This window comes from Cygnus atratus, chromosome 1, assembly GCF_013377495.2.
Source record: "Cygnus atratus isolate AKBS03 ecotype Queensland, Australia chromosome 1, CAtr_DNAZoo_HiC_assembly, whole genome shotgun sequence".
NCBI classification, from domain to species: Eukaryota; Metazoa; Chordata; class Aves; order Anseriformes; family Anatidae; genus Cygnus; species Cygnus atratus.
Window position 1 is genome coordinate 182,361,847 of NC_066362.1, and position 14,332 is coordinate 182,376,178.

Consider the following 14,332-nt stretch of genomic DNA (forward strand, 5'->3'; position numbering starts at 1 on the left):
TGAAAGCCACCATTACACAGCAGGGCTGAGGGATGCTTTAGCGGTAAGGTCACACAACTAGGACTTTCCTTGCTTCTTTTCCTGAAGGCAAATAGTGTGAAATTACAGCTCGGAACAACAAAGAGGTCACTGTTGGATGCCATGCTAATTCACATTTCCAAAGTTTGGTGTCTTAGCCCACAGCAAGTGCAAGGGTTTAGATGAATCCAAAGTGCACGCGACAGCTCAGAGAGCTGATTTTGTGAAGGGCTCTTACACAGTTACCCCCTGAGGGAAATAATTTACCCTGTGCCTCAAAGCCCCTACACTGAAATAAAGGTATTATTGTAGCTCTGAAGGTTGTCAGCAGATAAAGATCATTACTGGTTCAAATTAGCTGTAATATCATCACTGTCATTAGTATGTAATGATGCCAACTTAGTTACCTAGATGAGCAGTCTACTTCATGGTACCACAGCCGTCCTGTTTGATAAAACCACATCTGAGAGTTACTGGGTTCTGAGATCTGAAAATGTAATCCCCATATCTCCCCAGTTGGTGGCTGCACAGTTCTGCCTAAAGCATAGGCAGGTCCACTTTTTCTCACCCAAAGAATCCCCAAAGACCTAAAGTGCTTGTGCAAAAGCAGTGTGTGTACCGAGATCCTGCCATGGCTCTCCTGCAATAGGATTAATGAGGTTTCTCTCTCTCTCTTCTCTGGCAAAATGCTTGCAGCATCCTGGGACCTCACAGGCACATACCAAGTGGAGCTCAGCCCTGAGGATGAGCCTGTTCTTCCATTCTCTTCCACAGTCATGATCTTTCTTCCCTGCTCTAGGCTTTAGGCCTCTTCTCTAGATTTCAATTTGGTCATGCTGAGCAGTTTATGATAATTGGAAGTGATGTTCAAAACTTTAAAAAAATGTATTTTGGTGCAAGGGCTCGTGATCTTGCAAGATCTTACAACCTGCTGTGGTTAATTTTGACATTCATTGGCATTAAAAACAAATTCTTGCTATAAATATTGCCATTCTGCATCAATTATCATAAAATATCTTTAGATGTTCCTTGCTATAAAAAACCCGTACCATGTCTGGTATAGTACTAGCATAAATATAGATGCAGAAAAATTAAAGTCTGTGGACACTGAAAGATTTCAGCAAAGTTCATTTGAGAATTCCTCAACTTCCCCATATTAATTTGATTGGAAGAATGTAGTGGATCAGTGACATCCCTCAATTTGTGAGCATTCATTTTGTTGTCAGCATGGCTTCTAATTTGTCTCACACTTAAAATGAACAATGATTTGAAATGTTTTAGTGTTTGTGTAGCTTTAGATACCTTTGAAAAGCAGGCCACTTAGAAAATGCCCATTGCCTCCCTTAGGAAATAAAGAGTTCAAAACCCAAAAGGCAGTGCAAATGGCCCATGACTTCTGAGAACGTAGGCCTTTTACTGTTACATTTCACTGAAGTCTCATTCTCAATGATGAGGAAATTTGCCCACATTTTGAACTAAGGACTAAAAACTGTACAGGAGCTGATTTGCTAGAAGAGCAAATGCTCTCCTGTACTTATTCACACATTTAGAGATGAAATTAAAATAAGCAAAATCCATGAAGCACAATTTCCTGGGGTTCCTGTGTGGCTTCCCTGACAAATCAGCAAATGCCAGTTTTACACACTCTGGTATTTAATTTCCCCAATCATCCTTTTTGTCTTTCTGACTTCTGTACTTCAACTTGTGCAGTCTCAACAAAGAGGAAAAAAGTGTATACCAATAACATTCACTTTGTCCATTCCACTTCTTGCAAGTGGAAGCATCTTCTGTTCTGTAGCCAGACAGGGACCAAGCTGGCATGTTTTCGTTGCTGTCACTGCTGCCAAATAAGAATTGAAAAAGTCTCAGCTGCAACAGGTTATGTCTCAAGGATCGGTTTGTAATGCAGGCTGCTAACCTGTCTGATTTATGAAGCAGCTGCAGCATTCAAGAGCAGATCCTGTCAGACACATTCATCTGGCAATATTGAGGGAAAAAAAAAAAAGAAAGAAAAAAAAAAAAAGAGCAGATTATGCCCTTCAGAGCAACAATCAAGGAAAGAACTCTCCAGTTTCTCTCCAGAAACAACAATGATGCTTGGGCAAGAAATGGCATTTGCCTTCATGGGCCTCACAAATTACAGCTTATATTTAGACATCTGGGGTAATTGTTTCCAAAATTAAAACACTCAAAATTGTATTTGTTTGGCTGAAATCAGCTCCTTTTTCATTATTTCATTCAATACTGGCACTATTTTGGATATTCTTAGTTCAAATGTTGAGAGATTTCAGTTCTTGCTAAAATGTTCAAAAGTTATTGCTGCCAGGATTCATTTTCAGGCAAATTTTAAGCAAAATATGACATGGAGATGACAATATAAACAAGACTTTGTAGCTACAAAGGATGGATAGGATACAGCAAAATGCAAGAGAGGAACTGATTTTCCTACTGAAGCTCAAATAAAACTGAGCTGAAATACGGGAAATGAAGTCTGCAGAGAGCTAGGCAAGCACGGAGGAAGTATCTCTGTGCCTGTTGGACCATGCGAAATATATCGAAGGGCAATGATTACTCCCTGAGTAATCAGACATCAGTAATTTAGACAGGCAGTCTGAATTGGTAGTAATTATCGATTAGAAATTTCAGTCTGACTAATCAGTAATCATCAAGAGTTTGGAAATCATAAAACATACAGCATCTTCTTTTATCTGATTGTATTAAAAATTAGATCCAATTCTCTGAGTGCCACAGACATTTCCTTCTGCGTGAATTGAACAGAAAAGTTCTACTTCAAATGAGATAAACCAAAAAGCTTTTTAATTTCAATTTCCTTTTGCAAGGGCTTGTTGCCAAAAAGATCTTCTCGCTAGTTCTCAGTCGTCGGTGGGCAATTTGTTCCTGGCTCTTCTATCTTCTGTGGAAGGAATCTTCATCCCAGCTGCTTCCCTACCCAGTTTTAATTCTTCCCCATTTCTGTGAAAAGAAAAAAAGAAAGAAAGAAAGAAAGAAAGAAGAAGAAGAAGAAGGAAAAAAAGTGAGAAATACTTCTTTTCAATCCAAAGGCCCATATAATTCTCCGAGGCACAGAGAAGACACACACACGTTCAGGATATGACACCACATTAGAAGAGGCAGATACAGTCTCTCCCAGTGTAGCTGCTTGTATCTTTTCTGTGACTGAATTATGCACGTGTGGGTTTGTATAAATAGAAGAGAGCCAGAGTGGAGAAATAACCTCTTATTTCACGCTTTTCCAAAATGTGGGACTCAGAATGCATAAATACCATGAGCTCTTGCTGCTGCCCGCATTAGTATCTCTGCCCGCAAAGTGAAGTGTTTGAGCAGGTGGCTGGCAGCTGGTCTTGCCAGAACTACAGCCCTAACTTGCTGTTTGTGTTGGAGATCTAGCAGGGTTACTGAGATAGGTCTTTGCTCGTGGTGATGAATACAGAAATAGTACCTTACCAGTTTCATGGGATATTGAAAAAATCACTCCCACTAAATACAGAGAGCTTTTTCACCACCAGCCCTTGAAAAAAGGCAGTGCTAGGGTCTTGAACAGACACCATGTTGTACTCCCAGTCTTGGTCATATGGCACTGCTGTGCCAGCAGTTAGAGGAGATGTTGTCTCCCAAACTCAGCTGGCATGTGCTTTTGAATGTCCACAAAAACTACAAGGCCACACCGAGACCTATGAGCTCAGCTCCAGGGCAGTATGGCCAGCAGGTCTCCCTGAGGACAGGGATCATAAGAGCCTGGCCAACAGCACTGTCAGTCTATGGCAATTGTAACTGTATCAAAACATTTTAGGAGAAATTCATAAAAAGGTATATAGAGAGAAAGCATTCCAGCCTTACTTTGGAAATCTGAACGAGCAGAAAAATAATCAATGGTTACACGTGATAGCATAGCCTGCAGCATCCCTTGGATCCTGGCTTCCTCCCGTCCTGCTCTGAAAATCACTCATTTGCCTTTCAGCTCCTCAGAATGTGATCCAGCTGCTTGGGTCCAGGGTAAACACTGAGTGTGGTTCCCTGTATGGCTTAACTTACCTTCCCAAATCAATGTGGATAAAAGTGCAGTGGAGTCAGGGATGGCCAGGGCTGGGGCTGCCTTGCTTCCACCGCCACAGGAAACCACCAGCGCTGTGCCCTGAAACCAGGCAGGGCTCTCCGTGCTCTGCACAGCCTTTCCAAACTGCCCTGTAAGTCTTGGCCTCCAGCAATACGCACACTTGCTGGGATGGTACACACCATGAATCATACGCTATAAAATGCATATTTTTTGCTATAAAACCGCTGCTTTGGTGAACTGGAGCACAACTCTTATGTTAGATATTCTGAACAAAATTAATGAACATTAAATAGTTACACCTACAAAGCCAAGCCCTTTGTAGAGTGGGTATGGCCAGTCTACTCCAGAAGGGGCACAGCCATACACAAGACTTCTTCTTATGCCCAGTAATGCTTATTAAAGCTGATTAATTAATTTAGCATCATGGACGTAGCCATAAAGTCTTGGGACCTACTCTTTCACTTGGCTTCAGATGTTTCATTCAGCAGGTGGGCAGACCACAGCCCCCCTGTCCTGCGTGAGCAGTCAGCTGAGACACACTGAGATCCTTGTCACTGTAAGCATCTGGCAGGAGGAGATAAAATGCCAGCTGCTCCTCTCTGGTGCCTGCAGAAACATACCTCCTTGCAGCAAGAGGGAATGCTGCAGACGAAGATACATGGCCCAGGCTGCACAAGACAAGGACAGAAAGTACAATTCCGATTTAAATGCTTCTTAGGAACTCTGTTCTGCATTTGCTCAACAGGCAGACTCCTTCAGCTGATGAGTAACAAGCTACGGCTGAGCAATGCATAAGCAGTTCTCCTAAATAGCTGAGTAGCTTTGCTCTCAATTTCCAATTGTTATCCAATTCTGCAGCTCAGGCTTGATATCTGTTTTCTACCTTCCCTGGTGCAGATGGTTTCTGAACTCTGAACCCGTGTTTGCTCTGACAGGGTGAATGCCTGTGGTTTTGAGCTCATGCTCAAATGCCAGGCACAAATCTCTAATCACATTAAATCCTGCTACTCTCTCTGCAGAGAAACTCAGCAACACATTCAAAGGCCCTCCTTTTGTTTAGCAGCATTGCTCTGCCCACAGTATCATCAATAACAGCATTAAAGCCCATTTATATGCACAGCTGGACACTCTGAAAAATAGGGTCTAATAGTCAATAGAGGAGCACTTCAATCATTTAACACTGTTAGCTATTAGAGCCTGTCAATTTTTTAAGCCGTAAAACCACATTTCCTGTGGTCAAACCTCATCTCTTTACTGTTCTGTGAGCGAAAGAGAGAGGTGTGTGTGTTTTTTTTTTCTTAACATGTGTAGGCAGAGTCCGATTTTCTGAGACTGTGAATCATTACTGACACAGGTGGTAAATGAAGTATAGGTGGTCAAGGCCATTGCTGGTCTACAGAATAAAATAGTTCAGTTAGAAGAGACCTACAGAGATCATCTAGTCCAACCACCTGACCACTTCAGGGCTATCTGAAAGCTAAAGCATATAATTGAAGGCATTGTTCAGATGCCTCTTGAACTGGAAAAAAATAAAATTAAAATAAAATTAAAAAGTGATTTAAGTCTAATTTAAAACAATCATAGGAAAAAAAGAAACAAGGAAGAAAACAACCATCCAGTGATGTTAAGAAGCAAGTAAAAGTGCACTTTGAGCCTCACTGTCTTTGTGTTGCTCTGGCATTCAGAGGCCCCAGTCAGAGCTAGGCTCTTGACCACTCTGCAGAAGGACATGCTTTTTGCAAATCTTAAACTCAGTATGTTTTGAGGAATCAGAATATGCCAGCCTGCTGAAAACCATGCTTACATAGCAGTCTGCTAGGACTGTGCGTTCACAGCAGATCAAAATTTCTGACAACATGTGCAACTAGCAGATAATGTGGGACCAGGCCAGGCTGTGCCCAAATATTATCAGACAGGTAAATGACAAAGAAATTTCTAATGTTTTTTGGTAACCTTTGAGTTTTCACTGTAATGATTGTATTCAGTAGCAGGAATATGTAAATATTTTATATAAAGATATATTTTACATAATGTTACATTTCTCCAACCGAAAACAAGCTCTTAATAAATGAATACACAGACAGGTAGATAACGCTGAGCAATGCAGGCATGAAATGCAGTCAGAAACTATTTTTCAGCTGTAATCTGCCAGTATCCATCACATGAACGCTGTAAAGACATTTCTTCAGACAACTTCTAAATGCTTCCAACCACGGTTATGTGAAATACACAGTAAAGAAAAAGTTATCTTTAGAGAGTTAGCAAATGTAAAGCCGAACCCATCTGTTTAAAGGTTTTTGATGGCATTAGGAGACAATACCTGTTGGAAGGCAGCTGTTTGTAGCTGCACCAGCTTGACCAAATCACAGGCTGTCACTTACCTGTGTGCAGTTCAGCGTGGGGAACTGGAAATAATGATCTCCATTTGTTAATATTTTACAGCCACTTCAAACACATATAAAGGACTGTTTGAGTTGCAAGGTAGAAGAGAAACAGGCTCAGATTCTGTCTTACAAATAAAATATCTAATGCTTCAGATTTTTACATTCCTGCAACTTTATTATATCTGTGGAGCTTTTTGATGCCTGTTAAACTAGAAATTGGCTCCACATGTATGATAGATGGTACATTTATAAGAAAGAATTTAGCAGAAAAAAAATGTATTTACTTTAAATATAGTATTGTCATAACAGCTTGGAATATTATCATTTGTTATATATATTATTTTAACAACATATACTCAATGTATAAATACTAGATTGTATTTCATAGTTTTAGTTGTTACAAATTTTCATCATCTTGTCAGAAAAGGAGTCTAACAAGTTAAACGGTATAATAAAAACTTAATCCATATGTAAAACTTCTATACAATAAAATCCAATAGCTTTTATATACTAAAAGTACTCTGCTTTGCTTCAGTTAGTTTTCTTTCTCTTAATTGCCTTCCTCATACATTTTTTTTTCTCATGCAGTTCCAGAAAGTTATAATAAAGAAGAAATTTAACATTTATTTTAAAGTCAGATTTCAACTTTATATTCTAACATAATAAAAGAGATTTTTACAGTACTTAAGATTTTGTAATATTCAGTTATACTTTGATGGCTAAGCCCCCTCCCCCAACCTGTCACAGACACAAATAATGAGAGGTTCCCATAGTGATTTTCACTGGATACATATGTAATCTCTAATTTCTACAAGAAGATATTAAATATTTGCAAAGAGAGACTGGGTAGCTGATTTTCTAATTGTGCTGCCTTTTGTAAAGAAAGCAGTATAATTCTACCATACTTTCTATTCAAAAGTACAATTCCACTGTTTTAAATTAAACAAGACGTTATTTTATTAAGAGAAAAAGCACAAAAATCTGCAGTAAAGAAAAGAATCTGGAAGTGATGGTGGTCAGCAGATCAGACAACTTTACATGTGATATAATCAGAAACAACACACATTTCCAAATATTTTGTCATACAGCACTTTGAATTTCTCTATAAGATTTGCTTTCAAAACGTTCCCCCTCTTTATGTAATTTCAGTGAAATTGGCAAGAGTTTTGTCCCCAGTTTCTGTTAGGATGTGATTCTGAGCACTGGTGAAAACTGACACCTTCTGATTCACCCCTGTAAAAAATCGTAGTTGCCCTGAAATTAGCTGGCATCCTGAGTAGCTGTGGTCATTCTTCACATTGACAAGTTACTGGGATTTTGGACAGCAAAGGGGGAAATAAAGTGTCAAGTATAGGTAGCCAGGATAAACAGTAAACAAGAGTCAAATATTTGAAGTGCAGTCATGAAAACAGGAGGAATTGTCTTCCTTGCACAATGCTGCAACCAAGAACAGGAAGAAAAAATCAGAAAATACAGATTAAAAAAAAAAAAAGGAAAAAATAACCTGACAAATCTTGAAGGATATGGAAAACACTCAACAGATGTCAATTCACCTCATGGTTTTAAAATTCATTTGACAAGGAGATTAGAAAGCATAGAATATTGAGGTTCTAACTCTTATTTTATGACTTAAGAGATTTTTTTCTCTTCCAGTACTTGTGAGTGATGTCCCATCTCCCTTGAAGTCCAGGGCAAACTACATGCTGAGGTCGAGAAATCACATCATACAGGATTTAAAACAGTCATCTGCAGAACTGTTGGGAAACCTATGTCTGAAACCTTTTAACTTGATATAGAAAAGTATCTATGATAAATATATTCCTTTACCTTCATGTAAACTGCTCTCCTGATTGAAATTGCTCTGATTTGTTTCAGTGACCTCACACACACATAAACAGACTTAAACACCTTTTCTTTCGAAAGCGCCATGAATCTAGACTAGCACACTGTATATGCATTCCTACGTGGTTCAGCTTATGTGGGCCATACATAAGACTTGTGTCTTAAAACAGGCTTCAACTAAAACATTACTGACTTCATCAAATTTCCTGTGGAATGACATGATTCTCCAATTATAAAACTTTAGGTCTATGGTTAGGACTGGATTAATACCCCATGTGATTGACAAACCCTGACTGTCTCACAAATTCCACTTTTTTTTTTTTTTTTTTTTTTTTTTTTAAGCAGGGCTCACGTCAGGGGGTCCTCAGGGGAGGGGATGGTGCTTGTGTTGCAGCTCACGTTGGGATGTCATAGCCTCAGAATCATGTAACAGTGGTTGTGTGAACAGTGCCAAGGGTGTGAGTGGCAGGAGAGGGATGGACAGTCATCCCATACCTTTTATCTGACATACTGGGTAAGTTTCTGAGGTGGTCAGCTTTTTCCAGTGTCATCCCAGTGTCTATGTGCTCTCATCTTCACCCTAAAAGGATAAAGTCCCAATATTTGGCTTCCTTTTTCATGGGCTCTAACACACAATAACTTTTGCTGTGTTTCCTCAGTGTACAATACACGTTGGGGTAGCTTTATTTCCTGTGGTCCTCCCACCAAACAAAACAGAGCATGCATGAGAAGGACACTGAATATTTATGTTGCCTATGGATGCCAGGGTTCTGTGAAGGACATATGTACTTACTGCTCTGCTTGATTTGTCCTGATTATGACAGCCTGCAGGAAGCAAGCGCCAAGACACAGTTGAATTTGCCTGCATAGGACAGAAATAGACAGTATAATGCCTTTGCTTCCAAAATGAAAAAGTGTGCCTCAGGCCTGACAGCTACTTCACACCGCGAGAAAGTAGCACGTACGGCCTTGCCTCTCTCTCATTTGTCTGGCCGTGCTCCTTCAGCTGACAGAGCACTGCTCTGATGGCTGTCCAGGCAGCCTCCATGCTGGCACCCAAGGAGCACAGCTGCAGAGCCTGTGAAGAGCTCATTCCCTGCAAATACCACCCAGATAGGCCAAAACCAATTATGGCTGATGGGTATTAATGCACTTTAACATGAAAGAAGCTTTACTGGTGTAAGATTACATAACGCGTAATATATGCCTAAACATATGTCCACCGAACTGTCGTGATGGATTTCAGTTTGAGCAAAAGTCTATGGCTGTTTGAATTAAGTAATACAGTTGTTTTTAAAAAACTTTTACAGAAATAAAGAAGAAGAAAAAAAAAACACAAAACAAAACACAGAGAATGCCAAACAGATAGAACTGACACAGTCCTTCTTTTTCATGGTACATGCAGGATAAATTTGATTGGTTTTGCAGAATTCACCCTGTTTTTTACTGTTATCTAAGATAACACTGCTGACCCAAGTATCTCAGGCATTTTCTTTTCTGTGTCCTGGGAAATGTGCATAGCATACCTTCCATGAACCTATTATTAAAATAAAATTTAAAAAATGCTATTACTAAATATAAAATGTTAATTTTAAGATGAAGACAATTCCAACCTAATACTAGGAAATTCCTTCAAGCAAATTACCCTGAATTTAGTAAAAACAATTGAAAACTTATGATTATTAGCAGTTCACCAAATTTTAGAAGAAAAAAAAATTTTTTAATTAGGATCTTAGATGCTACAATGTAAAAATGCATACTCTACAGCAACTAAGAGAGGTAAGGTTGAAAAAAAAAGAATGCATATGCATAAAATTATTGAAAGACCTAGATACTCGTTAGCTTTCATTATCAATTCCCATGTTATATGAGTTTTTGCTGTATTATGCTGCAGAAAGCTAATGGCAATTGCCATTGTCCAATTGCCGGATTCAGCACTAAAGATGGCCAGCGGATTAAAAGGTTTATCCCTGATAGACAACTGAAGGGCCATGGGTGGTCCTGAATGTTGTTAAGTGGAATAAAGTCCCTGTCATTCTTGTTTCCAAAGATTTTTAAAAGAAATAATTCAATTATCAATTAACCTCTTCCAGTTCAATCCTACATGGAAGCACTGCTGCATGCTGTTACTATTGGCACATTGTTGTATGCTGTTGGTCAAATCCAGATTTAGTTTGATTATATTTTATTATATATCTTGCTAAAAGTACAAATGTAACAACTAGCCTGCTTTCGGGGAGAAAAAGTTTATTCGTATGGCCATAAGTGTGCTATGCCACTATCCTCCAACACCAAAAAGCAGCTCTGTTGGTACAGGCAAAGTTAAAAATAAAGACCTTGGGTGTAATTAAAACCATGAATTATGCCATTGGAGAGCTTCTGAGGTGACCCTTGCTTTATGGCTGAAGGAACACAGGGCAAATGCACCTTTGTGTGGCTGTCAGATGAAGGCAACTAAAGTAAGCAAGGGGACAGCAATGCCTTTTACCTCAACCTTGTGGGAATTAGGGGCTTTCCTGTATTTTTCTAATAGTATTTTCCTAGCTGCTGGACAGCAGGAAAAAAAAAAAAAAAAAAAAAAAGCATTCCTTAATTCAGATTTATGTGATATTTCCTCATCAGAAAAACTTTATATATATGAATTATTGAAAACTTGATGGCATTATGAAGGGAAGTAACACTCTGTGGTCTCCATTCCTGTTCCTATACTAGATGTGCTGGAGAAAGGAGCACTCCATTGTCCAGTCCTCCACAGACAAAAGCAATTGTTTATAGAAGGGTAAATTATGGTGGTAAGTTACTTTCCAATGACAGTGGGTATGTGAACTGGAGGATTACCTAATTTGATCAGTGGGAGTCTTACTGGTCCAAGACTGAACAAAGAACAGAATCCTGTTTCCCTCTTGGGGTGTGCAACCATGACACAACAATGCTTCCCATCACGTTTGTGGGAGGCACATGTGCCTTCCTCGGTAGGGGTGCTATGCGGACATCACCCCACAGAGCAGGGAGACTTAGGGCAGGAGTCATGCTGCACTGTTCCCCTCTTATTTGCCTGCAATTCTTCTTCCTCCTTTCCCCAGCATGTTTGAAACCACTCTACTCTTCTGGGACAGGGTTGATATCCTGACACTTTCTGTCCACCCTTTAATGGGGAAAGGCTATACAGACTTTCAAAGATTTTACACCTGTTACTGCTTATGTCCCCCGAGTGACAGCAAATGGGAACCCTGGACCTGCAGCGTCACTGTACAAAGCTGTACAAATCTCCTGTCACTCTTTATGCCATGGAGAGGCTTATTATGTTCACTAGAAACACCTTTGTGTTTGCGACAACACTGAATGCAATTGAGAAATTGGTTTTTCACCCCAAAAATTAATTGGGAAGTGCTAGTGCAGTCACTGAGACCCTGATCTCTACTACAGGAATGGTCTCAAAAGTCACCCTTTCCACAGGGTTCAAAAACGCATTTCAGCCCACTTGTAATGAGCATTTGCTGCTTGTTCTAGGCTGTGTTTCATATTCGTGCAGTAATTTTTGACAGTATGAAGGTACAAAGCAGCAGAAACTTGGCTGGTCGCCTGAACTGTATTCCTCTGATCTGACAGATCTTTCTATCTATTGATTTCAGTTAGAGTACATGTTTTCATTTTGTCTTCTGTCTAAAGTCTCTACAGATCTTACTTATCAAATATAAATGTGACATCCTAAGTGATTGGGTCTGAAAAGATTTTGTAAAATACATTTTCCATTTTAAAAATGATATACCATAGTTTATTAAAAGATACTACATTAGTATGAGGGAGCAATGGGTCTCCTTCCTTAAAGACAGGATTTTAAACAGAAGAGAGAAGGTAACGATGCTGCTATTGAGGTATAACAAATGAGGCACCTTTAGATTTTAAGCCAGGTTCTCTATTCATATAAATCGGAGTGATTCCAGTGAGGATGGTAGAATTCTTCAGATTTATGCCTGTAAGGATCTGTCTCACAGTGGTGAGTGACTGACTGAAGAGACAGCCATCTCTCAGCAAAAAGAAAACACGAGGATCACAAAGCATCTAATATGTATTCAAGAGAGATTGCTAAGAAGTAAAAGGGCAATAACATATGTCCTGTGCTGGAAGCAAGGAAGAATGATGCAAGCAAAAGAGAGAGGAGGATGAAAAAGATTACAGTCAATCAGAAGTTGCAGAGTAAAGATGATAAGGGCAGCAAAAAGTCAAGCTGGGCTGAAGCCAGATGAATGATACAAGAATAAGAATGTAACCTGCTTATAAAGCAGGGGAAATGTTTTGCATAGAAACAATGTTCTTTTTGGAACATTTTACTTCCATAAAATTCTTCAAGTTAGGAAAAATTAAAAAATACTTCATGGAATTGAAGTTTTCTAGTTTTTCCCTAGTTAGAATTCTGGCACATTTTACATTTCATATTACACCTAACTCAATAGGTACTTTATGTATGAAGTCCAAGAGAAGACACACACACAAAATATTTTAAATGAAGTAAGAAATGAGAAAAAAAAAAGAAAAAAAGTCAGAATCAGCCTTTAACATGGAGTGCTGAACTCCAGACAAGGAGATATTTGTACCATTATGTGTATTCTAGAACTTATTCTTTTTACCCGCTGGTTTTGCCGAAATCACTAGGAATAAGCATATTGGCAGAAAAAGTGAGTTACTTCAGTGAGCTCATGGTCTAGCCTGTAGGGAGCAAATAAATACCAAATTGGACCTAAAATGCCCCAGAATTACATAGATTACACATCAGTATAGAAGCCCTGGGCCAAAGTGACATCATTTGTCTCACACTTGTAGAATGAGCCCATGCAGTTCTTAATGTCAGACCATTGCTGACACCACAACGAATGCAAGACTTAGCGAAATTAATAATTGTATCTATTACCATTTTCTCAAGGGTCAGAGGCTTTGCAGTGCAACCCGTGTGTTATAGATCAAATGTCATGATTCAGGGGGTTTAGATACAGTGACCTCTGTTGTGGTCCCCTACTTTCTCCCAGGGCTATGAGGGGGTTCATTTTCTTATTGTAGCTCACTGTTTTTGTCTTTATCACATTTATAATTTCATAGAATCATAGAATGGGTTGGGTTGGAAAGGGATCACCCAATTCCACCCCCCTGCCATGGCCAGGGACACCTCCCACCAGGCCAGGTTGCCCAAAGCCCCATCCAGCCTGGCCTTGAACATTAACAAGGAAGGGGCATCCACAGCTTCTCTGGGCAGCCTGTGCCAGGGCCTTACCGCCCTCTGAGTAAACAATTTCTTCCTTATATCTAGTCTAAATCTACCCTCTTTTAGTTTAAAGCTGTTCCCCCTATCACTATCTGCCTGAGTAAAAAGTCGCTCTCTGTCTTTTTTATGACCTCCATTAAAGTAGTGAAAGGCCGCAGTGAGGTCTCCCCGGAGCCTTCTCTTCTCCAGGCTGAATATCCCCAACTGTCTGTCTGTCTTCATAGGAGAGGTGCTCCAGCCCTCTGATCATCTTTGTTCATTTTCATATGCTTCATATTTTGAAAAGCAGAGTGAAAGCCTCCCTTGATTCCCATGCTCCCCTCTTTGAAGCGGTGATTACAGACTCAGCCCTCTGAGGGCTCTCCTTGTCATTGCTCTTGCAGTTTCTGTCTTCCCTCTCATCTCTGATTCTTTGACGTGCTCACAAGTCAGCCTGTTGCTGTACACATTGCCGTATACCAGAATGAAACCTCTGTGCCATGATTTGTATCTATCCATATCACCACTTTTGCTATTTTTATCTAGTAGGCCAGTTGCTCTTCTTTTGGGTTTTGTTTAATGTCATGAACACTATGGGAGCATGTGTAAAGGCCACAGACGGTAGATGCACTCAAACAGGGCAGAAGGAAACATAGCCTACAGAACACATTGTGGTTCTGACCTTGGCTCTCTGCCTCTCGGCTTTCAGATATATATACTTTTAATTAATCCTAGAAACTGAGAAAACCGACTGAGAAGGGATTTGTTCTAGTCCCA

General features: G+C 39.7%; 1 protein-coding gene and 1 long non-coding RNA gene across 2 annotated transcripts in view; both read right to left on the reverse strand.

Annotated features, from left to right (window-relative positions):
- Window positions 1-2,818: 2,818 nt before the first annotated feature.
- UFM1 (ubiquitin fold modifier 1) overlaps window positions 2,819-14,332 on the reverse strand; it is an 80,302-nt gene continuing 68,788 nt past the window's right edge. The window contains exon 7 of the mRNA XM_035542829.2: window positions 2,819-2,991. Within this exon, the coding sequence (XP_035398722.1) occupies window positions 2,975-2,991 (17 nt within the window). The 3' untranslated portion in view covers window positions 2,819-2,974. The remainder of the gene's footprint in view (window positions 2,992-14,332) is intronic.
- Window positions 7,137-9,833, reverse strand: LOC118246057 (uncharacterized). Its single transcript, XR_004778065.2, has 3 exons — window positions 9,113-9,833; window positions 8,815-8,899; window positions 7,137-7,914 (listed from the first exon to the last, which is right to left on the reverse strand). It is a non-coding gene; the product is annotated as an uncharacterized LOC118246057 (long non-coding RNA).